This window comes from Candoia aspera, chromosome 15, assembly GCF_035149785.1.
Source record: "Candoia aspera isolate rCanAsp1 chromosome 15, rCanAsp1.hap2, whole genome shotgun sequence".
Classification (NCBI taxonomy): Eukaryota; Metazoa; Chordata; class Lepidosauria; order Squamata; family Boidae; genus Candoia; species Candoia aspera.
Window position 1 is genome coordinate 15,255,481 of NC_086167.1, and position 24,080 is coordinate 15,279,560.

At 49.9% G+C, this 24,080-nt stretch overlaps 2 protein-coding genes across 2 annotated transcripts; both read left to right on the forward strand.

Moving 5' to 3' along the window:
* The first annotated feature begins 173 nt into the window (after window positions 1-173).
* PSMD9 (proteasome 26S subunit, non-ATPase 9) lies at window positions 174-4,467 on the forward strand. Its single transcript, XM_063315579.1, has 6 exons — window positions 174-315; window positions 1,411-1,513; window positions 2,034-2,221; window positions 2,506-2,607; window positions 3,671-3,759; window positions 4,243-4,467. The coding sequence occupies exons 1-6, from the start codon at window positions 208-210 to the stop codon at window positions 4,268-4,270; spliced, it is 618 nt and encodes a 205-aa protein (XP_063171649.1). The 5' UTR covers window positions 174-207; the 3' UTR covers window positions 4,271-4,467.
* A 2,510-nt stretch (window positions 4,468-6,977) lies between these two features.
* Window positions 6,978-23,951, forward strand: CFAP251 (cilia and flagella associated protein 251). The gene is made up of 21 exons (XM_063315841.1): window positions 6,978-7,184; window positions 8,296-8,817; window positions 9,012-9,152; window positions 10,016-10,125; window positions 10,646-10,754; window positions 10,941-11,021; window positions 11,965-12,042; window positions 13,045-13,089; window positions 13,678-13,895; window positions 14,794-14,985; window positions 15,475-15,722; window positions 16,666-16,817; window positions 17,498-17,671; window positions 18,337-18,521; window positions 19,111-19,225; window positions 19,891-20,054; window positions 20,653-20,743; window positions 21,448-21,591; window positions 22,643-22,871; window positions 22,956-23,057; window positions 23,740-23,951. The coding sequence occupies exons 1-21, from the start codon at window positions 6,978-6,980 to the stop codon at window positions 23,904-23,906; spliced, it is 3,474 nt and encodes a 1,157-aa protein (XP_063171911.1). The 3' UTR covers window positions 23,907-23,951.
* Window positions 23,952-24,080: the final 129 nt, after the last annotated feature.

A 24,080-nucleotide genomic window follows, 5' to 3' on the forward strand; every position in this document is an offset into this window, starting at 1 on the left:
CGGCCGCGCCCCCTCGCCTCTCACTGGTTAGCGTGCTTACCTTGCCCCGCCTCCCTGCTACGTAAGAGAGAGAACTTCGCTTCCGTTGCCCGAGCTGTTTTGTCTCCTGCGCTTACCCGTAGTTTTTGCGACTGGCTTTCCTGGTTTTGTTTTGTTTTGTTTTGTTTTGTTTTTTCTTTTTTCCTTTTCGCTGCTTTTCCTAAGAAAATGTCTCTGCGGGAGGAGGCGGTGACGGTCGGCGACCTGCAGCAGCTGCTGAAGAAGAAGGACGAAATCGAAGCCCAGATCAAGGCGTATTATGACGTCCTGCAGGATGTGAGTGGCAGGACAGCTTGGGGGTGGGGGAGCCCACCTGGAGCCCTAAATGCGCGCGGGACTCCAGCTCCCATCGTCCTCAGCGAGGAGCCCCCGAAGGCAACCGGTTAGGGAAAGGGGTGGTGCGTATTTGCAGCGGCTCCTTTCCAGCCTGGGCGGGGCTGCAGCTGCAGCTGCAGACACTGGCATGGCATGGCATGGCGTTGCCCTGCATTGTTGCTGTTGCTTATTCGTTCGGTCGCTTCCGACTCTTCGTGACTTCATGGACCAGCCCACGCCAGCGCTTCCTGCCGGTCGTCAACATGCCCTGCATTGCAGCCCGCTTCTTGCGCCTTCGCGAAAAGCCGGCCCCGCGTAGCTCCTTGGCTTTCAAGCAAGTGCCTAGCAGTGTTTCTCGACCGTGGGAACTTTAAGATGGGTGGACTTCAACTTCAGCAAGTTCCCACGGTTGCGGAACACTGGCCTGCAGATTGTAGGCGAAGGGTGCTGCAGTTCAGAGGGCTGGATCGAAAGCCTGGATGGCGAATGATCAGCCTCTGTGCCAGAAGCAAAACGGGGGAGTCACATAAAGGGGGGGGGGTCTCTGGAAGAGAAAAACTGGAACGCCGGACTGATCTCGAGTTGGATTTTGCTCAGAGAAAAATAGGGACTGCAGGGGACTCTGCTTTCCTGAGCTGAGTCATTGCAAAAGGCTTTTTTTTTTAAGCTGCTCACTCCAGCTGTCTGGACTTCTTCTGCAGGTCTGGGCTGCAAAATGTTGGCAGGAAGTTTTGAAGGACATTCCCATTCTATGTTCCTTTCTTCTGAGCATCAAGTGAGATTTCAAGCTATAACCCAATGCCCTTTATGGCTAGGTTGCTCTACCAAGCCAGATTATACTGTCGTTTGTTGGTTCTGGTTTAGGATATTGTACAAACCTGCCCATGGTGGTTTGTTAACTGTAGTTTACAGCTTAGCGTCTTTTACCATCCCAGCCAATTTCGGTTTGTTCAGTTAAGGAAACATGATGGCTCCACATGATGGGTGACTTCCTTTGTCCTCTTTGCAAAAACAAATCCCAAGAGGGTCCCTTTGCTTTATGTTTCCCATCTGCAGCAAAAAGGTGTTGGAATGAGCGAGCCACTTGTAGACGCCGAAGGCTATCCTCGGGCAGATGTGGATGTCTATCAAGTCCGGACAGCGAGACACAACATCATCTGTAAGCGGCCAGTCCTTAATTTTCAGCAGATTTTTAGCCCTGCCTCTTTATTTAGAAACTGCTTCCATGTCCTTCATTCTGCATGCAACCATTTACCCTGATTTGCGTAAATGATAAGAAAGAGGAAAAGGCCATGCAGTTTAAAGGTAAGAACATCCCACCCACTTCTGAAGACAAAAAAAAAAAAGACTTTGTATGAACAAGAAACCTGGGTTAGAAACGTCTGGGTGATGTCCCATCCAATTATGGAAAGCAAGGGACATGGTGAGAAATACTGAAACGGTGCTAGTTTGAAGGGGTCTGAAAAGAATCATATCTGTAGCTGTTGTAATGGGGAAGGTTGGCCTGAAAGTGGGATCAGCAACCTTTGGTTATTTCGGACAGGGTGGATTCGTAGAGCTGGGGCTCGGCTGACCCAGCTGATAGTCACTTATCCGGAAATCTCTCTTTGGTAGCTTCTGTCTCCCCTCTGCCTGCCCTTGTTTTAGGCTGTGGGTGACTTTGGGGGTTTCGCCTCTAGGTCTGCAGAACGATCACAAAGCCTTGATGCATCAGGTGGAACAGGGTCTGCATCAGCTGCACGCCCGGGAGAAAGGGAAACGCGAGCGGGACGAAGCCGAGGCTCGAGCCGAAGCCCAGAGCCAGGCCTTGCCCCAGCCCTTCGCCCGAGTGAATGCGGTCACCCCTGGATCCCCGGCAAGCTTCTCGGCAAGTACCGGCTGTCTCGCCCTGAACCCCCCTGAACCCCCCTGGTTAGGAGGCTTACTCTTTAATCTCAATTGTAGTCGTATTTAACTCCTTTGGGGAAGGAGTTGAAGATTCTTACCTGCCTCCTCCTCTTATCTTTATAACAACAGCCCTGTGAGGTGGGCTGGCCTGAGAAAAAGCGACTGGCCCAGCGTTTGTCAATTTGTCTAGACCTGGGCTCCCTCTGTGATCCCTAAGCTGCCTCCCACAAAGAGACAAAGGGGTCATTTTTTTTCTCTCCGAAGGGTTTGCAAGCGGACGACGAGATAGTTGAGTTTGGCTCCATCAACAGCCACAACTTCCAGTCCCTGCAGAATATCGCCACCGTGGTGCAGCACAGTGAGGACGTGAGCAGCTTGCTTTCTTGACGGCTCTGAAATGACTCTGGAGGGGCTGGTGTTTGCTTCTCCAGAAAACTCGGAGGTGGACCAAATGCTTGAGGATCCTGTAGGCCCAAAACGGCTCCTCTGAATTATTGCTGGCCAGTGGCATTTTCCTCAGTCCAGTAGCCTGTGGATATTGTGAATGAGAATTCCCAGTTTCCAGGCTGTGCCAGCCATGAATTCTGCCAGCCACATTCTAGTTCATCTGAAAAGGACGGCAGAAGGCAGGCCCAGGCAGTTGGGTGTTCTCTAGATATTGGGAGATGGTGAAACCCAAACCCATTTAGCCAAGGGACAGCAATCCCAAGAGGGCGCTTAGTTGCCAGCCTTCACCATAGGATATCAACAGTGGCCATTTCTCTTGAATCAAACTGCCTCTCTTGCCCTCGTTTTAAACAGGAGCGGAGTTTGACTCCCCCTTTTCCTCTTCCAAGCAGCAATCCAGAGGAGATTCCCATTTAGCAGGGGCCCCCTCGTGCCAGTCTGCTCCAACAGCGAAGACGCAATTCTGCATAGCTACTTCAGGGGGTGGATGTTTACTGGTAGGCCTCATTTAGCGACAGCCTCATTTAGCAACCGTTTGCAGTTGAGACAATGATGAAAAAGTAACTTTGCGACCGATCCTCACATTGATGACCTTAGCAGGTCTGTAAAGCAAAGGAAAGCTGAAGGAAGATCGTAAAATCATGGTGTTTCACTTAGTGACCACTTAGCTTAACAGCTGAGTGGCCAGTCTCGATTGTGGTCGCTAAACGAGGACAACCTGTATGTCCCAGATGGTTCCTTTCTAGAGCTTTTTTCCCTACACTTCTGTTTTACTTGTGGTGTAACACATTGGATTCTTTTTTTTTTTTTTAAGGAAATCCTGGACATCCCATGATACATTTTAGGGATGGACTCTGGGCATCCGACGTTGGGGAAAGCCAGAGCCAGTAGCTCCTCTCCCCCCCTCCCCCCCATTATCTGCGTGAACTGAACTGAACGGGCAAGACAATAAGGATTCTGATTTTTTTGTTTCTCCCCCCAGAAACCCCTAAGTGTGACTGTGGTCCGAAGAGGGGAAAAACTCCATCTTGGGCTCACGCCGAAGCGCTGGAGCGGGAAGGGACTTCTGGGGTGAGCGTTCCAAAACTTGAACCCCACCCCAACTCTTTGCTCCTTTCCACAGAGCCAAGAATAAACGCTCGGGGGAAGCAGTAACTGGCTTCTAGTTTCCTTAGCTCTCACCAATCCCCAGTAGTAAAAATCTCTGGAAAAAGGAAGGTGAGGCACCTGCTCCAAATTCTGGTCCTCACCGCTGAGCTGTCACTGTCTCCTGCTGCTGGTCCTTGTCCTCAGATCCAGCAGGGGGTCTGTTCAGAGGACGATTTTACCTCTAAGTTGTGATGGTCAGACAGGTTTTTGTGGAGATAGAAAATCTTCCATCCTGCTCCATTTAAAGTTCCAGCAGTCAAGAAACAGCCCTAGAATTTGCCTCCCTGTATCTGGATGTGTGTCAATTCGCTTCCGCTTCTCTGAGGGGCAAAGGGTGGGGTGCTGGCACTATCTGATAATTATCAAAAGATTAATTTGCTTTTTCTCTTCCCTCCCGATCCCCAGCTGCAATATTGTCCCTTTGCAAAGATGACTTCTGGTGATGACGCAGCTTGTGGTTATTTGGTGACGTGCCAATTTGATGTTAGCATCTACCCGAAGAAGCTGGAAGGTTGAAAACGAATTTGGAAGTTGGGGCTTTTGCTGTGTGCCCTGCAGATGCCATTTGAATATTCTTTTCTGATTCCTAAGGGGTATTCAGAACCTTTTAACCTGTGGGTAAAGACAAAAGAGAGGTGTGTGGCTTGGCTGTGGAATTCAACAAGTTACTTTTGATTCTTCCCTGTTTGGTTAGGGAGCTAGCCAATAAAGATTTATGCTATTCCTCCTGGTGTTAATCCTTTTCTTCCCTTTTTCTTCCTTGATCATTTCTGTGAAGGGCACTAAAACCTTACCTGATGTGTTTTGTATCATTGCTTAGGATCAAAGTCATCCTGAATCTTAAATTTTTTTTAAAAAGGCATTCCGTTCAAACCTTGGAAATCAGTGCTACAGAACTGAAGGTCTCCAGGAAAGTATTATGGACCTGCAGCCTGATTTTTTTTCTCCCCAAATCTGTTACAACTTAGGTGTTTTAAATGGATGAGTGCTTGCTTTCCTTTCTGTTATTAGAGGTGTGAATCGACCTTTATTATTCAAACGCTTTTACAGAACCCTTTTTAGGCCTTCTAAGCATATATACTAAAATGTAAAATGGTAGCTGCTTAATAAATCAGATACAAAAGGAAAAACTGTCCCCAGGTGCTGGGGACAGTTCTGAGAGATAAAATCTCAGCACACATGGAGACCACCGGGATGAAGAAAAACAGGCAATCTTTTTGGACCATGTCGGGGGCTGTTCAAGCCAAAATGGCTACAGGACACACAAAGATGGACAAGGTTGGTTTTCTGCTTTACTGTATATTCTTCTAGAGCAGTGTTTCCCAGCCTTGGCACTTTTAAGATGTGTGGACTTCAACTCCCAGAATTCCCCAGCCAGCATGCTTAAGATGCGTGGATTTCAACACCCCGGGCCCTTGAGCAAACGGTCTGAGATTGCTGGCTGGGGAATTCTGGGAGCTGAAGTCCACACATCTGAAAGGTACCAAGGTTGAGAAACACTGCTCTAGAGCTTATCCTACAATTTTATATATTTCTTCAATGTATGGTTGACTAGAGAGAGCTCATTGAGTGGCAAATATCTCTAGTTTTTTGGAGGGGGCCCCCCAACTTCCCCACTCTTGGTATGCTATTTTTTTGGACTAGCATCTTTGAAAGGATTGATATCCTGGAAAAAGAGAAATCATGGTAAAAAAAAAAAAACTAGGTGTGGTTCTCCCAAGGCCTAGATCAGTGTTTCTCAACCTCAGCAACTTTGAGATACAGTATGTGGACTTCAACTTCCAGAATTCCCCATGCTGGCTGGGGAATTCTGGGAGTTGAAGTCCACTTATCTTAAAAGTTGCCAAGGTTGGGAAACACCGTTTTAGATATTGAAGCTCACCGATCCAATTGCAAAGCTGAGAAGGTTAATCTGAAATGGCTACTTTTACTTTTCTTCTTCCGCTGCTGCTAATTTGCACCTGGTTTAGGGTTTCTTGGGGGGGTGTCTAGTTAGACGAGAGAGGAAACTGTATCATGTCAGACTCTGCCTGCCCCCTCCCCTGGCCTTGAATCCTTGGAAATTCGGGGAGGCAAATCTTTGCACGGCCTGCCAAGTCTGCAATGTGATGGGTTGCTTGGCGGCCCGGCCGTTTGCTGGCTCCTGGCGGTTGCTATGGGAACCGGAACAGGATGCAAACAGTCACTGCTCTGCTGCTGGAGTAGCGGCCCGGCGGGTGAGTTTGGGAAGACGGGCAGGTGAGGGCGGGCTCTTTGGAAAAGGGGAGACGGGGGAAATATTCCAAACGCTGAACCCCAGGATGACTTAAATGATTATTTGTGAAAAGGTCTGTAAGCCACAAGGGGAAGAGAAAGTGGAAAATATCCATCTGCTTCTCCTGGGAAAAATGAATGCTACGACTGGGGTGGGATACGCACACACACACACGTGTGTGTGTGTATATGTTTGATTTCCACAAAGGCGTGTTTCTTCCAAACAAATGCTTCTGTGTGCTGTGTAGTCTCTTAGGTCATATTTTATTCTGGCAGGGTAGCGCTGGCTCTGCTGAAAAGGGCTAAGGAAGGCCAAAGCTGGTTAGACCTTGGAAAGGAGACCACTAGGAGATGCTGGGTGGGGGGTTGAGAATGGAAATCTGAACCAAATCTTGGAGGAAGGCAGTGGCATACCTCCAAGATTTGGTTCTGTGTTGTCGTCAAGGAAACCTTAGGGGCGCCACGGCTTAACTTTCAAGAAAATACTCAAGGTTGGATTTCAACACCCCAGGCCTTTGGGCAAACAGTCTGAGATTGCTGGCTAATGGGAAAGCTGGTCTAGACAGTTGCAGTCCCCCTGAGAGCACCTTGATCTGTAAAGGATGAGCAAGGTGGCGATGCCGTGGGGCCAGAGTTTCCTAAAATGCATGGGAACTGGTACGAATTAAACCAACAAACAAAAAAAGATGCTGGCAACTTCGCCAGACTTCAAGATGAAACGGGGAGATCCGCAGGTGGACTTCGGACAGGCCGCTCAGCCCGAACCTTTGGCTGTTTTACCTCTGCCCTCTTGCAGTGGTCCCAGGCCTTGGCAGAAGGGGACTGCTGTTTCTGACCCTCGCCATTCCAACGTTCTCCCTCAACTCTAAGGATACTGGCAGGAGACGATGGAGGAAGGCGCGGATAGATCGCAAAGCTCCCAGCGGGCTCAGTCTGAAAAGTCCTCCAAGGAGCGCCTGGAAGACTTAGTAGTTCCTCCCAAGGAGACCGATGCCCTCAGCCAGGAGAGCCAAGAGCAACAGAAGGAGATCCCCATCCCGGCAGAACCGGCGGAAAGGAGGCCTCTCGGACAGGCCTCCACTGAGTTCCTTTCCGTGAGAAGCAGCTTTTCTTTGCCCAGAGCCGGTCCTCCAATTGTTGTGCCCTCCAGTGTAAGTATTAAGCCAGGCCAGGACCTTTTGAGCCTTTGGACATTACTAACCTACAACTTCCAGCATTTCTTGCCATTGACTTGTGTGCTGGAACTCCTTAGAACAGTGTTTCTCAACCTTGGCTACTAGAAGATGGGTGGACTTCAACTCCCAGAATTCCCCAGCCAGCTTAGCTTAGCTGGCTGGGGAATTCTGGGAGTTGAAGTCCACCCATCTTCAAGTGGCCAAGGTTGAGAAACACTGCCTTAGAACCAGGATTTTAGCAACCCCCTGTTAAGGCAAACAATGGGTTATTTGTAAGCTTAGTCATCAAGAACCCTAGTTAAGTCTTACTTCTAGAGAGTGCCACGGGGACAATCTTCTCCACTGTATCTGTGTGGCAGGCTGCGTGGTACCCACAGCTGCGTGTTCACTGCCACCTTGGACTGTGCAGGCTTGTTTCTTTTCTGTTTCAGTCTGGTTCTGGTCATCTTTGCGTCTTTTATTCTTTTTATTTATGTCTCTTATTGTATTTTTAAAGGTTTTTACTTGTGAGCTGCCCAGAGTCATTGGGAGTCAGAGGGCATACAAATTTAATCATAATTAATAATAGTGATGAGAGCCAGCTTGGTGTAGTGGTGAAGGCACCGGGCTAGAAACCACGAGACGGTGAGTTCTAGTCCCGCCTGAGGCAAAGCCAGCTGGGTGACCTTGGGCCAGTCACTTTTTCTCAGCCCTAGGAAGGAGGCAATGGCAAACCACTTCTGAAAAACCTGCCAAGGAAACTGCAGGCAGTCTCTGAGAATTGGACACGATTGAACAGAAAAAGAAAAAGTAATAGTAGTAAAATATTACAATATTAATAACAATTTGTGCCGGGAAGCAGTTGTTTCATCCTGTGTAATAGCAAGGCTGGGAATGTCTCAGTCATGCAAAAAAGGGGCTCTGAATTGTGTGGTTGGGGGTGCAGAATGGAATAATCCAGTGAAATACTGAAAATCAGGCAAGTTAGGAGATCGGTGAAATCGGGGATGCAACTTCCAGGCTCAGCTACACATGGTGTTTTGCCCCTTAGGAACCTGCAGTTACGACCCCAACACAAGAAGGCCAGGTATCCAAAGAGCGCCTGCAGTCAAAAGAAACGTTCCTTGGTTCAACGACGTCTATAAAAGAAAAGCTCTTTGCAGCTGGAAGAGAGGATGCCAAGAGTCCTGACATCAACTTCGATAAAAGAGGCCCAACCAGTGCTGAAAAACTCTCCAAAGCCAGGACGGAGGCTCATGCGGAGGAAGTCAGTCCCAAACTTGCTGAAAGGAGCTCCCAGGAACTTGTGCCCTTAAAAACCGGGAGTGCCAGCAGCAGAGAGGGTGCCACAACGCCTGCCTTGTTCCTCGGAAGCCAAGGACCACTAAGTGACAGTGAAGCGACCAGTCTAGAGACAGGGGTGGGGACATCCCAAAAAGGGAGCGAGACATCCAGGACCCAAACCACTGCCAGCAGCACAACTCTTCTCCAGGAGGAAGATTCTATTGTGTCATCGGCTTTCCCGGGAATGTTGTTTGAAGAGAAGACGAAGCCGCTCTCTGATCACCCCCTTGTGAGTGCGGATCAAAAAAGGGAAGGGCAGTTAACTGATGGCAATTAATGCCTTCTAAGATCTAGATTTCTGTCCAAGCCCCCCCCCCCACATGACCTTTAGTTGGGTGGGCATGCTGATTGGGTTAGTCTGGATGATCCTTTGGGATTTCTTGGGAAAATAAGTTGATCCCGACCCTTTGACGTTTCTTCTAGAGCTTGGCATGGGTCTTTGGCTACAACAGCCAACTCCCTGTTTTCAACCTCCTCGATGAAGACCAGCAGGTGATCTTGTATGCCTCTGCTCACACTGCCGTGATCCACGACATCATCAGGAATAAACAGTATCTCCTGCAGGTAAGACCCAGCTCTGAACTGGTGTTGCTACAGCCCCCATCTCTTCAGAGCCTTAGGAATCATCATTCCTGTGAGAAACAGCAGATAGGTTTGCCCACTCTGCTAAACCATATTTAAGCATCTTTGTTTGTGGCTTAGCATGTGATAGAAGCCCAGCCAGTGGGTGGAATGGTGCCAGATTATGAGAGTGGAAAGGCTAAAGCATCTGAAGATCTGTTCACACACCTTATACAGGCAAACCTACGTGTTGTTTTTTTCTGGAAATGTACACAGTGTGAGACTATAAGCAGTCTAGCTCCGAGGGGACACTCCTACCCAAAGCTTTTAGCTTCTAGCATCTTATTGTACTCACGCTTCCTGCATACTTCTTCCCAAAAGACAATTGTACTTGAGCTGTGAGCCTACTTGCATTATGTGCCGGCTGGGGAATTCTGGGAGTTGAAGTCCACACATCTTAAAGTTACCAAGGTTGCAAAACGCTGGTCTAGATGGATCCAGTAAGGCAGGAGTGGGCAACTTGATGACCCCAGGACTGCCTCCGACACCCACATCCCCTTTGTGCACCCTCCAGAATTCACCTCCTGAAATCTTGAAAGGAAGTTGTAGAATAAGCCCTAAAAAAGGTCCGTGTCAGTTCAAAGCAAAACAAAATGCCATTAATTTCCTTCCTGAGCCCAGCACCGGGGACTTTGTGGCCTCCTCTTGACCACCAATGTTGGCCATGCCTGCAGTTCTCATGAAGGCACCCCTGTTTCGGGAGAATATGCTCGGGTTGTGTGAGTGGGGGAATGTGTTCGTGTGGGGGCAAAGCACCCTCCCCACAAGGATGTCCGCTTCTCCTGAGACCTCCCCATGTCTCTTAGGGACATTCCAGTTGCATCTCCTGCATTTGTGTCAGCGAGGACCGGCGGTGGGTTGCAACGGCCGACCGAGGCCCCGAGAGCCTGGTGATTGTCTGGGACAGCTACTCTGCGTAAGGGTCTGGCGGCGGTGGGACGAGCCTCTATTCATTTCTTGGTAGGAGGCCATGTTACCAAGCTGAGTTGTCTCCTTGGAGCACCTCACAAAATGTTCAGTCCGTAAAATGCAGTGACTGCAAGAGCAGGAACGGGGAAAGTCTTTTCCCCACGTAGTTTCCCAGCTGAAAAAGAAACCTTGTTCCTTGCTGTGGAACCAGCAGATCAGACTTGGAGGTCTGAGATCCAGCTCAGCTTATCTCATTAGAAGTGAACGGGAGAATAGGCTTCCCCATTCAAAGACCTTTGCTGGTCCAAAACTGGCTACCTGTCGGCTGGCCCCTTGGCCGCCCAGTTCAATTAATCGTGCTGAATGTTCAGGTAGGCAAAGACTTGGGGGTCCCCAGCTCTGATCCAACAGCTCTGCTGAGTCCTCCCCCCAACCCCGGTTCAGATGCCTAAGTTGGCACCCACGAAATCGGAAGTCTTCCACTAAGGCACGGGTCCCCAACCAGCTGCAGACGTCTTCTTGTCCAGGGTTCCCGTCCACACCATCTTTGACAGTCATCCCGAAGGTGGAGTCGGCACCATCGCCATTTCCCACGATTCCAAATTTCTGGCTACACTCGGGGCTGGGGAAGTGCAGGTAAGGGAAACATTTCCTACAGTTTCTTCTATCCGAGGGAGAGCAGTCAGGGGCGAGGGGGAAGGCTAATTTTGAGAGCCCGATTCAGTTCGTCACCTGTGGCTAGGAATGCCGGCCTTCTTGTAGCCTGGAAAGGTCCTCAGTCCTCTGCCCCCCTCCCCACCAACGTTTTCTTCTGTGTATCAGAAAGTTTCCATTTGGAGATGGACCTCGCTGGACACAAAGCCGGTCTGCAGTGTGGAAATCCTGCCCCAGTTTGGTATCCAGGTCAGACCTTCTGATTGTTGGAATGCAAGGGAGATGCAGGGACTATTATTACGGTTTATTTTTCCCCTCTGAAATTTGGCAAACAAATGCTTCAGGGCATAAATGGGTAAGTTACAGTTTGCGGGAAAGAGGAAAGTAGATAAACTGTTCATAAGTAGCTGGAGCCAGGTTTCCATCCTATAATATTCTTTTACGTGATGGAAGTAAACCCTAGCAGCCTAGCAGCGTTTGCTTCGTCCTCAGCAGATGTGCGTAATTTTTCCCTCTTGAAATTCCAAACACTGCAAACTTAGGCCAGCATTTCAACAGAGCCACTGTTTCCGCTCCCGAAACCCTCGGTTCTATACCCGGAGCTTGCTCCACTGCAAAATGAGGCAGTCGTTGATCTGACTCGGTGCTTCTTCTAGCTGACCAACGGGACGTGGCAGGGGAAGAAAAACAGCGCTCCGCCCACTCTCTGTCCTCATCCTAAGCTTGTCCAGCTGTATTTTTGCAGGAATGAAAAGCAAAATAATAATAACCGGTCACGGCAAAGCAGAGCTGCAAAGCCGTCCTTCTGCTGAATTTAAAACGCTGGGCGAAGCCATGGCTTGGTGCCACAAAGTTTTACCTTTACCTTTACAGGGCAAGCGACTGTATATAAACAGGGAGCAAACACCACACTCCCTCGCACGGATGATGTTCCCTAGTCGGGTAATGAAATGTCTGCAAGCCAACCACCTGGCTCAGAGCAACTCCACAGTGTTACCTTCAGCAGGGAGAGCAAGTGCTAACGCAGTGTTTCTCAACCTTGGGCACTTGGAGATGGGTGGACTTCAAGTGCCCAAAGTCGAGAAACACTGTGCTAAGGGCTCAGGAAGTAAAGCTGGCTCACTGCCAAGAGTTCAGGGACGAAATGCATTTTGATAGGGATGATCAGCACCAAAACTTGACTTTCTTTCAGAAGTACATTGCATTCAGCGGCAAAACCCAGAAGGAACTCGTGAGCAACAGCCTGAGCCAAGTCATCTTCTACACGTGGGTAAGTAAGCTAGATGCTCCCCCCCTCCCCCCGCTCTCTTTGGATGGCTTATTTTAACAGAAGGTGTCTTGCACCTGCCTCCTTGAAACCCCACCCTCCGGGGGCGGGGGGGATCATGGCTCCCAGAATTCCCAGTGAGCAGGGCCAACAGTTGGACATTCCTGGTGCTCTGGTTCAGATCCATTGAGCAGGCTTTGAAGGAAGGGGTCTCAGAAGCACTAACCTGGTTCACCCGTTGCCTGAAGCTGTAATTTCTTAACTACAGCTTGTTGCGTAAGCCACAACTGGCTGAGTTCATCCATCACGCTCAGCCAAAACCAAACAATCCCACATTGGCTCCTCTTGGTAGGGAAGCCCAGCTTCTGCATTTGTGTTTTTTCGGCAGAATAGGCCGTCCTTCCTTCCCTGCCCCCTATGAGCCAAAGCAGAATATGTGATATACACCCAGTGACACTGTGCAAATTTACCCAGTGGATCCACAATATTTTTTTTTCCTGCAAATCTCCAGAAATTAGGAGGTCCCCGACCTTGCCGGCCTTTCGTAAGGCCGTGAAGACCCGGCTTTGTGCCCGGGCCTGGGGCCTCGGGCGTGTGGATGGTCCTGCCTCTTGGCTGTATTAACATCCACGCATTGCTCGCTCGGCAGCCATGTATATTTATCTTGTCTTTATTTTGTATTTTAACTGTTTTAATTGTAATTGTTTTAACTGTTTTGTGGTTTCATTGTTGTAAGCCACCCAGAGTCACTCGCTGAGATGGGCGGCCATAGAAATTGAACAAACAGACCAATAAATGTTTGACAATGTGAGAAGGGAAATATTAATAATCCTCTGGCTGCAAAGGGTTCCTTCTGAGGTCGTGCAAAAGAAAGTGTTTTGTGATAGGTTAGTTGTCTTCCTAACGGATTGCAGTTCGGACCCAGCGGCAGAGAGCAAGGAACAAGGGCATTTCACGCTGCATCGGGGCCACGTCTTATCTCCCCCTTCCTTCCATTTCTCCTAGGAGGACAACGTGTTGATCTACCACGCTCCCCTGCTGACAGACAAAGTGAGTCCCTGTCTAAAAAGCTTCTGGAGGCTTTGATGGGCTTGTGAGGTGTTGTGTTCTTTGCAGGATCTCATCGCAGATGGGAGCAAATGTCTGGGAGTGGGTATACAAAGACATTCTTCCTGATCAAGGTGGTTCCCGTTTGGATCCCCTAAATGATAGAACCCTAAAGCAGAAAATGAAAGCGAGTGGGGTGAAGAATTTGGCAGGCACCCAAGAGGGCGTCCACAGGCACCCACCTAGAATTGCTTCCTGCAATAAAGAAATTAGATTAACTAAGGAAGAGGCCAGCGGAATGGAGTCGTTAAGGGGCTGGACTCAGAACGGGGAGACCCACGTTCTATCCCGTCCTCAGCCCTGGGTGACTTTGGGCCAGGCGCTCTTTCTGAACCCAACCTACCTCACAGGGGTGTTGTTGGGGGGAAATATGAAGGCATGTTCTGTGTGCCACTGTGAGTTCCTGGATAAATGGAATAAATAAAATAGAAGATGCAGGCCAGTGTCTTTGGGGTAGACATTTTGGGGCGTGACTCCTGTTCTTTTCTCCCCGACCTGCGTGACCAAACCGGATCGGCCGCCCTTCTGCAGACTTTCAACAAGGTGGTGGGGCTGTTCAGCCAATCCCGTTTCCACTTCAACTCTGCCCAAGCGATCACCAGCACATCGGAGGGGAAGCTGGTGATCTGGGATGTGGTTTGCCCACCCCTGAAGCCTTCCTCTGCGTGTGACAGTCTCTACAACATCAAAGCCATCAAGCTGGTACACTTGCAGAAAGACGCCATCACCGTCCTGGCCATAACAGACGAGTAAGCACAGGCACCCCTGCCAGGCGGGGCAGGTGCACACCCTGCCGATCCTGACGCGCTCCCCAAATGACGCCACTTCCGGGATTTTTCTTTAGTTAGTGCTGCAGGGGTTCTTTCCAGCCTTCCCCATAATTGAAGGTTTTCTGCCTTGAAGCAAAAAATACTGCTCCGTGCAATGGTTGAAAACGCCTCCCCTGCCCCACCCCTGCCCTGACTACAAGTAAAATCAAAGAGATCCTTGAGTTGAGCTCCAGGGACGCATCACTGGGATTGGTAGTTTTCCTGATAACACTATGAAGGTGGCTTACTGTTGAATTCTTCCGGCGTGAGGTTCCGACTTCCAAGTCTAGTCTGCCCCTCAAAAATTTCCTTGTGGCCTCCCATCCAAGCACTAACCAAGCTTGACCTGATTTCGTTTCTGAGTTGGGCAGGGGAAAACGATCGCGCAATCAAAGCCCTGTTGAGGAAGGTTTTCCCATTTTAGCCAGCAGAGGGTGCTGCAGCATGCGTTAACCTGGAGAAGGGAGGGCAGAGGTGCCCACAGGGTCCCAATCCCGAATTCCAGGATGCAGAGCCAGGAATTCTCTGGCTAATCTCTTTGTTGTAATTCAATGTCCCACCCTTTCACTACGGGCTTTCCAGTCTGGGGGAGAAAAAGCCTGCTCAGAGCCATCCACAAAACTGAAGCTCTTTTCAATGCAGAATTCCTCAAAAGAGGTCCAGATCTTTTCTGTGTCCCGGCTCCCGTTATTATTTCCATCTTCAAATTCCAGCTACCAGACAGGCATTTCTTTAAGGCAAGCCCACCTCGAGAACCCCAGGGGCCGGAAAGGAAAAAGAAAATCTTTTCCAGGGTTTCCTTGATTCTTTGATCTCTACCGCCAACGCGTCTTCCCAGGTTCTTTGTGACCTGCGACGTCAGAGGCCATGTGAAATTCTACGATGGGGACCTGCAGCTGATGCACTGGTACAGCCAGTTTAAACTGGGACCCATCCAGTCCATTTCCTTCTCCAAGAAACCTGCGTCCCCTGGCGACATCACCCAGTACCCCGAGTCTTGCACCTTGGGCGGCAAGCCCTTCATCGTTAGGTGAGCGGCGAGCTTTTCCTCCTATTGGCAATAAAGGTAAAGGTTCCCCTGCACAGCCGTGTCCGACTCTAGGGGCCGGTGCTCACCTCCGTTTGTTAGCCGAAGAGCCAGCGTTGTCCAAAGATGCTTCCGTGGTCATGTGGCTGGCATGACACACATGGAATGCTGTTACCTTCCTGCTGAGGCGGTACCTATTTATCTCCTCGCATGTGCATGCTTTCGAATTGCGAGGCTGGCAAGAGCTGGGGCGAGTGCAGGAGCTCACTCCGTTACGCGGTGCTCGGCTCTCGAGCCACCAAAGTTGCAACCTTCTGGTCGACAAGCCTGGCGTCTTACCCGCTGAGCCACCACCCTCACCCCTATTGGCAATGATGGGGATCAAAGGGAGCTCCTCCTGCAGGCTGCTCAGTTCTTGGGGAGAAGGATGTGGTTTTATTTCAGGTTCGGCGTCCAGTTCTGTGACTTGCAACCTTTTGCTCCCCGAGGCAGGAACTTCATCCTTGCTACCTCGGACGCCTTGGTGATTCACATCAAGTCGGAGGGAACAAAGGTCACCAAGTGCCTGGAGGAACCGAAGGACGCCGTTCACACCATCGTCTGCCACCCCAGCAAGCCTCTGCTGGCCAAGGGGAGCTACTGTGGCCTTCTGAAAGTGTGGAGCTACCTCGTCAATAAATACCTTGTCAGCCGAATTTTTAAGGGCGAAAGCATCAGCAGCCTGTGTTATAACCATGATGGTAGTAATTGGTCCTCCTCGTATTTCTGTCATTGTGAAGTTAGAAACGGCTCCTCTCCCCGGGGCTCAGGTTCTGTGCCAGGAATGGAATCCTGAACAATTACAGTACCTGGATAAAGAATAATTTGCTAATGCTGGTTGAGCAGGGATCAAATGGCTGCAGGTGTTATCGCACTATGCAACGTCCTTCTTCCAAAGCAACTTTGTTCTGGGCCATCGAAATCCAGTCAGGGTTGTTGTTGGTTTGTTTGTGTTTGTCCTGTCAGGACCCGCTCTGTGGACCGCTGCAAAGAAAAGGCCCTAAATTGTCATTACACTGATTTTTCTTCCAACCCTTACCTAGTTAATTACTTCTCACCAGCAGCCAGGAACTGCCACAATGAACCCAGATAATCCAGAAAAATTGCTGCCAATTATTGCACTGCGAAGTTTTTAGCATTAGCCTCCAATCATAATTGCAGGCCTGATAGGCAGATTTTTTTAGGCTTAAAAACTCGCCTGCAGCGCCAGTCTGCCTACTGTTGACTGCTAAAGTGCTACAGAGCCCTGGGAGAACTATGGTACCTTTAAGTAGAAGCTTCCCTCTTGTAGCTTTGATCCCTAATTGTTTCCTACGTCAGTACAGCGCTTTCGTTTGTCTGTCCTCCATGGCCCAACTGACCAGTAACGCTGCTGTGTACTAGAGGATGGACCTGCATGGAGGACACTCACGATTAAGGTCATTAGTCAGGAGTTATTTTTGAGAAACATCATAAAAGGATTTTGTTTACGGGGACAGGTATTGCTAGTGTAGCACGTTATTGTGCCATGCAGAGCTACCCCTTTATTTTTGCTTCTGCGTAACTATGAAAAAAGAAAAAAAAACAACAGTATCTCGGGAATCACAGAAACCGAACTGTGAAAGCCAGGATTTTGGAACAACTGTTTTTCAACGTGCATCTTAGGTTCTTTGCTTGCTGCCGGATTCCTGAACGGGAGCCTTTACATCCTTGATTCCATATCGTTGGAAAATGACCGTCCGGAACCTTTCCAGTACTCAAGAGGCCCCATCACCATCGTGAGCTTCTCTCACAATTCTGAATATCTTGCCACTGCAGTGAGTAGCAACAACCTTTGGCCATGACCTCCTCCCACTTCTGTACCCTAGGGCCACACCTTGTTCTGGCTATAACTGCATCGTTCCTTGTAGCTCTCCACGGAATAGATCTAGTTCAGGATCATTGCGGCTACTCTGGGATTTAGATTCCTTTGTCCTAAGCTAGGAGATGGTACTGTGGCACCTACAGAACCACCACTGGATCTCTGAAAGGCAACCTTGTCCCCATGGACATCCATGGGGGGTCAAAGGTGAGGTGACATCTTGCATGTCATGACATCATTGTGATTACGTATTACGTATTGCCAAACGATGTGAGTAAATTTGAGCGATGACGCTACCCCCCACGAGAGATCACCTTGATGCCTTCATGGTTTCTGCAGGTGCTTACGCCTGTCCCCTTCAAAGTCCCCGAAGCCACACCAGGAAGGTCCCCTTCTTGAAAGAATGACAAAAGCTCACACGGTCTTGCCCAAGGTGCAGATGGGTCGGGCGCATCTGAGAGAAGACAGCTCACCCTGTCCTCACCCAAGGCTCTATCCCAGCCTGAAGGGGAACCATGGGCAACGGAGTCCATCCCATCTTGAGGGACTAGTGTGGAGATGTTGGTCCAAATGAGAAGAGGAAGGGAGACACAAAATGCTGGTTTTCCTTTCTAGGTGAGTTTTCTTGCCTTTCAGGATGAAAACTTGTCATTGAACGTTTACAAAAAAGTTGTCGTTGAGGAGAAGAAAGTCTGGGATCGCCTGGCTGCCCTGCACTCGCACTACAAGCCGATTCGCACCCTTCTTTTTGGGGTACAGTTGGACAGCAACGAGCCACGGCTCTTAAGTCTTGGAGAAGACCGGCTCTTGGTACGTCCGATGGTTGGGCACATCTGGTGAAACTGGGCTGCCTCTGGAGAAGTTTCAGGACTGGGACACCGAGGCAGTTGGTCTGGAACAAAGCAGGTCGGCCTGAAGGCAAAGGAGGAAGGTGGGATCTGAAGGACGGTTTGGGAGTCAGGATGACTCTGGATCCATGGCAGGATATGGCCAAAAGGCCCCAGCCTAAACAGGAAGGTTTGGTAGCCTTTTGAGTCGAATGGAACAAGGGGCCAATACTTGGCTCACCGTGTTGGTCAACTGAGCTGGGTCAGTGGTGGTGTCCTAACAGCCAGGAACCATGCTGAGGCGAGGAATAGGTCTCTAGTGTTTTATTACTGCTACATTAGACAGAAAATCCTAACAAACTGAAGAAGCGTGGGAAAAACCCAGACCAATAAACCCCAAAGGTTAAGGCGGGTCTGATCTGTGTCTCTTTGAATGGCTGCTTAATTCCTCAGTACTACGCATGCGTTTCCCCCCCTGGATAGGGGCCCCCTCCTGCTCGCCATCAGTACTCGTGACAGGCGGCCCACTTGCCTAACCAACAGCAGACCCAGTGGAGTCACTTTGACATGTCTCACTGCAGAACAACGAAGCAAAGACTAGGTTGTGTGAATTTCCCCGTTGCTGGATCTGCCCCATTTGGTTTTCAGGTGGAATACGACTTGGAGAATACCGTCAAAGATGAGCTGGTGGTGATCAGAAGAGACCGTATTGAGCAGAGCGCAGTCCCCAGATATATTGCTTGGTATCCCCCGATCACAACTGAGTACTTTTTCCTCACTGTCAATGATCACTACAAAATGAAGATTTATAATGTGACCACAAAGTTGTGCAGGTAGCTAACGGGGGAAAACACCTGCGTGGATGAATTTCAGGCTCTGTTCTGTAATGCGAATGAATGTGGGGTTGGACTAGAAGTGGGGAGACCCCCTGGGTACCTCTGGGACAGCCTCCCCCCCAGGCAACCAATCTCATGGGGTTGTTGCTGGGGGAATATGGGAAGAAGGAGAGCTGTGTCCACTGCCTTGGGTTCCTGAAGGAAAGGTGGGATATAATTATGATGGATAGATGGAGGGATGGAGGGATGGAGGGATCTGTGGTGGTCTTCCAGAAAACACAATCCAAGGTCTTATTTGTAATGCACTGGTTTGGTTCCCACAAACACTAAGATATAATGTAGTTAAACTGCCTTTAGCCACGTCACTTCTCTAGACCCAGATATTATGGCTTCTCTGCTGAGTTTCAGCTTAGATCTTGTGCCAGCTCAGTGCAAGTCTATCAACCATGACTTAGGCGATGTCACTCACTGTGATGGCAAGCTTGGAGAGCCAACAGGAGAAGGCTCTGCTCTCGGTATGCTGGGTGGTTACCCTAGGATGAGCCGGTTGGGGCTGTAATGCTTGTTCATGGTGCGCTTCCTCCAGGAAGACTGCTTTGGGACCCACGTATGGCTCTCCTCTTGAGAAGATCGTTGTCCTCCCGTTGGCGGAGGGCCAGGATCCTCAGAGACAGTACCTGGCCTACATCACGAAAGATAAGGTACTGTGGATGACAAGCCAGGGTGCTCTTGAAATCGGCCCTAGGCATGAAGAGGAGAAATACTGAATGCGGGGCGTATGACTTTCTCCCTACGCTTCAGCTGCCTGCCCTCAGCCGCGGAAGTCTATTCTGGCATCAGCCAAGCTTCGTTTTACCGCCTGACTCGAAATATTTGTTTTTTAAATTGTATTTAATTAAAACATTAAATGAGACTGGTATGCTACAGGACAAAATGCCAGCCTCACGTAGTGCTTTGTTTAAGCCAGTGTTTCTCAACCTTGGCGACTTCAAGAGGTGTGGACTTCAACTCCCAGAATTCCCCAGCCAGCTTAGCTGGCTGGGGAATTCTGGGAGTTGAAGTCCACACCTCTTGAAGTCGCCAAGGTTGAGAAACGCCGGTTTAAGCAAATGCCTTTAGGGACTAGCCTGTCCAAGGAAAAGGGTGAAGTTGGGGGTGCTGCCTTTAGCCCAGGAATGTTTTGCAGTGGGATACATCCACCATGGCAACTCTTCCGTGAATGAGCAGGTCCCCACCGTGGCAGCCATTTTGTGGGAGCGCCCTCAAGCTTCCCCAGCCTTCTGCCTTAGAACCTTTCCTCTGAGGCCAAAAATTCCTCCAGGCAGGCTGGGGGGCAACTGGTTCCCCTCTCCCTCTTCCTCCCTAGATTGGCCTGCAGATCTTGCCCGTTGACGGGAACCCGCACAAGTCCTCCGCTTTCATTTGCCACCCCATGGGGGTGGCCGACCTCGCCTGCTCCTGCACGGGCCGCTACCTCTTCACGGCGGGGGGCAGTGACGCGACAGTGATGAAGTGGGACGTGAATCTTGAGTAAGCGATGGTGCGAAGCCCACCCCTCTGGCCCTTGGAGGAATAGCTTCTGCAGTCTAAAGAGCGGAAGCCTGACTCCTTTACCTAAAGAAAAAGGAACTTTGGGCAAAAAAAGGAACTTTGGGCAGGGTTTTTGGTTTTTTAGAGGAAAGGAAGTCCCTTTTCTCTTGCATCCAGAGACCTGCGGGCAAGTGAAAAGCAGAGGCACCACTGCAGCATGGGCCTCCAGTTGTGTGTGCTGCTGTTTGGTGTGCTGGGCAATTGTGGGGGGCTGATCCCTGCCCACAGCCCACCTCCCTTCTGTGGTCCTGCTGGTCGGTCTTGTCTGCCCGGAGCGAAGGCAGGGTTTCTGCGGAGCATCTCTCTGAATCTTAAGGCATTTTCCAAATCGTAAAGCCTCCTAGCAGGTGGCTTTAGAATCATACTCTTAACAACGCTGATTTTCTCTAAAAACGTGACCTCTTGCTCAAGAACTCAGAAGAAGCTTAGACTGTTCAGAAGGCACCGTTCCTTCGGGTCGAGGGGAGGCGGGTGAGGACAGGAGAGCTGCTCCGCGGGGTCTTCTGAGCCAGGGGCCCCGTCCTGTCTCCCTCTCCAGCGCGCTGGATGCGGCTGTGTTCCTGGGTGGCAAAGACCTGATCCCATTTTACAACCTCTTGGAAGGGGGTAGAGAAGGCGAGTTTTTCAAGGTAAGGCCGCTTGGGTCGCTTCCCGACAGGAGCCCCGCCTTGCCTGCCGATGGGAATGCCATCTGGGAGAAGCTACGAGACGTGGCAGTAAAACTGCAAGATTGAGAGGATGAAATAGTGATGATGATGATGATGATAATAATAATACAGGTAGTCCTCGCTTAACCACTGTCAATTTTACTAAGCAAAACATGTGACTGCCTCGCTTACCGACGGCAGTCCTGGCCGCAGTCACTAAACAAGACATCATGCGACTGCAACTTGCAACCTCCTGCCAGCTTCCCCATTGACTTTGCTTGTTGGAAGCTGGCTGTGAAGGTCACAAGTGGCGATCATGTGACCGCGGGACACTGCGACCATTGCAAATGTGCAACGGTTGCCAAGCGCCTGAATCATGATCATGTGACCGTGGGGATGCTGTGACAGTCGTAAGTGCGGGGACTGGTCGTTAAGTCACTTTTTTCAGCCTTGTTGTAACTTCAAACAGCCGCTAAACGAAAGGTCGTTAGACAAGGACTATCTGTAATAATTTTATTTGGGCAACGGAGAGGTTTTTGTATCCCCAATTTTTAAAAAGGAGAATTGGATCAGGACCCACGTGCTGAGAGAACGGTGGTTTGTTATTTAATTAATCTACTGAAGGCTAATCAGTTCATCTCTTGTGCTGCACTGTTGCACACTCAAAACACTGTGTGTATGTCCAGGAGCTAGAAGACTACTTTTACTACGCTCAGCTGGTCCATCAGGGCATCGACACCATGGAACCCAGGAAGGTGTCCACCCACATCCCCTTGGAACAAATGCCCTTCGTGATGCGCGCTATGGGGTTTTACCCATCTGAGGAGCAGGTCAGTGGTTTTGGGGGCTGGGGGGCTGGGGAGGATCCCCGAGCAGCCCGCTTGACCTCAGAAACACCACGATTTCTTTCTCTTGATGAACGGCTCCTCATCTGCCCTCTTGGCTTGGAAGGGCTCCTCCAACCACGGTTTGGAACTCGTGGGAACTGTGGTTTTACAGCCTGGCGAGGGTTGCAAGTCAGATACGGGGACAGAAGGAGAGAGTCCCCGTTCTCCAGACTGGGTTGGGATCTGGAGAATGTGACGCTTCCACATGCCACCCATTCAGCCCTCTGAGCAGCTCTCTTGCGATGCTGCCTCCGTGCAGCGGGCTTGTCGAAGCATTCCAGTGGCCACACCAGTTAGGATTGTGTGCGTTTGTTCATTTATTTGGTTTAGAGGCTGCCCAACTTTGGACACGGTGGCGCTGCGGGTTAAACCGCTGAGCTGTCGATCGGAAGGTCGGCGGTTCGAAACCGCGCGGCGGGGTGAGCTCCCGTTGTTAGTCCCAGCTCCTGCTCACCTAGCAGTTCGAAAACATGCAAATGTGAGTAGATCAATAGGTACCGCTTCGGCGGGAAGGTAACGGCGTTCCGTGTCGTCATGCTGGCCACATGACCCGGAAGTGTCTGCGGACAACGCCGGCTCTAACGGCTTAGAAACGGAGATGAGCACCGCCCCCTAGAGTCGGACACGACTGGACTTTACGTCAAGGGAAACCTTTACCTTTACCTTTACCTAACTTTGGACAGGCTTACCGGGTTAAAAAGTAAGGAAAAAATTAAAACAGTAACCAAACAGAAACCCTCAAGCAAATAAAATCTATAGAGCAGCATTTTTCAACCATGGCAACTTGAAGATGGGTGGACTTCGACTCCCAGAATGCTGGCTGGGGAATTCTGGGAGTTGAAGTCCACCCACCTTCACGTTGCCGTGGTTGAGAAGCACTGCTTTAGAGGCTCAGCACCCATCCTAACCCAGGCCTTGGCGAACCGCCAGGGTTTGAAAGACTTCTTGAACCCGATGAGGGCGGGAGCCACGCGAACCTCGTTTCTCCTCTCAGGTTGAAGACATGTTGAATGAAGTAAAATTCAGTGAGTTTCTGGAGACCGGAAAGCAAGTGACCCATATTAATCTAGGGGACTTCATCAAACTGTACGTGAACCATCGGCCTGCCTTTGGGCTGGCATCGAAAGAAATTCAAAACGCCTTCCAAGTGCTGGGCTACGAGAATGAGGGCCACGAGGCCACCCTGAACAGAGATGACCTGCTGTTGCTTCTTCAGCACAAAGGTGGGCGCGCTGGGCCCGGAGAGCTTTTTGAAGGCGGTCCGGCTGCTGCGATCGGGTGACAGTGCTTTTGTTTTCCTAAAGCAGGAGAGCACTTGGCCGAAGAGGAGCTGGCCGAGCACCTCGCCACGCTTCTGGGCTTCAACCCCGAGGGGGGCCGTTCGGAGGTTGGCACCTACGATCCCACAGGTACTCGACCCGAAATGCATTTTGCAAAAAACAGCCTCTGCCACCGAGTTAAATCCTTTGCTCTTGTAGATGCCCGATCTGATTCCACAGCTGTATGAGGATGATTCAGTTCCAGTCAGTCTTGGCTTCTGGCTTTTCAACGTATTTAGGGTGAAACTAGAGAGAGCAAGGAACGAGTTACGGGGAAATTGTTAGAATGTTCCCAAACAGATAAATCTAAATTTACTGCCCAAAGCCAGAGCAACAGGCTCTTCCCTTGCAGAGATAACTCAAGGGAAGAAGCAAGACTTGTTCACTGTTAAAAGTAAAGATGCCCTCAGTTTTTGATGGATGAATGTATCCATCCCATTTTCTTGGCAGTGCTATGATAATGGTTTGGCACTGCCTTCTTTGGGTTTTTTTGCCAGATTCCCAGTTCATCTTAGAGCCCTGGGATCCCCTAGTGGTCTCCCATCCAAGTGCTGGAAAAAAGTGGAAGGAATATGTCCCAATCAACGCCCTTCCCCTCTTTTTTCTCCCTTCCCTTATTAACAGGAATATAAGAACAGCCACGCTGTAATCAAAGGACAAAAATCAATTCAGCATTGCTTGCTGATAAAGTGATTTCGTAGAGGCCTCATTCCTTACATTGTTTCCAGGCTACCCCAAATTCCAACATCAATTATCTTTCCCCTTTGGCCAGGTGCTGATGAATTCATTCAGGAAGAAATCCCAGAGGAAATTACGGCAGCTCAGTTCACAAAGGACATTCTCGGACTACCTATTCCAGAACCGATGGAAGTGGCGACGGAGACACAGACCTCGGATGAGCCCACGAACAGCAGTTTCTTGTCACTCAAGTTTCAGTGATTTATATTCTTCACCTTTTTCGCCATTGCTTCCTTTCTGCCAAAGCGTCCAAGCATTATATTATATAATTTATTTTACTTCTGAAAAACAAATTTTCAGAAAATGACTAGTTTTAATGTTGTGGAAAATAAAGATGCTGGGTTTTTTTTAGAAAAATCAACGGTCCCGGACTCC

Excerpts from the sequence above, each read along its gene's own strand:
- PSMD9 (XM_063315579.1), top strand. The coding sequence starts at position 208 with ATGTCTCTGCGGGAGGAGGCGGTGACGGTCGGCGACCTGCAGCAGCTG. Across the intron at positions 1,514-2,033 it reads AGCGAGACACAACATCATCT|GTCTGCAGAACGATCACAAA; the intron begins GTAAGCGGCCAG and ends TTTCGCCTCTAG. Across the intron at positions 3,760-4,242 it reads AGCGGGAAGGGACTTCTGGG|CTGCAATATTGTCCCTTTGC; the intron begins GTGAGCGTTCCA and ends CCCGATCCCCAG.
- CFAP251 (XM_063315841.1), top strand. The coding sequence starts at position 6,978 with ATGGAGGAAGGCGCGGATAGATCGCAAAGCTCCCAGCGGGCTCAGTCT. Across the intron at positions 13,090-13,677 it reads CTCCCCTGCTGACAGACAAA|ACTTTCAACAAGGTGGTGGG; the intron begins GTGAGTCCCTGT and ends GCCCTTCTGCAG. Across the intron at positions 14,986-15,474 it reads GGCAAGCCCTTCATCGTTAG|GAACTTCATCCTTGCTACCT; the intron begins GTGAGCGGCGAG and ends TCCCCGAGGCAG.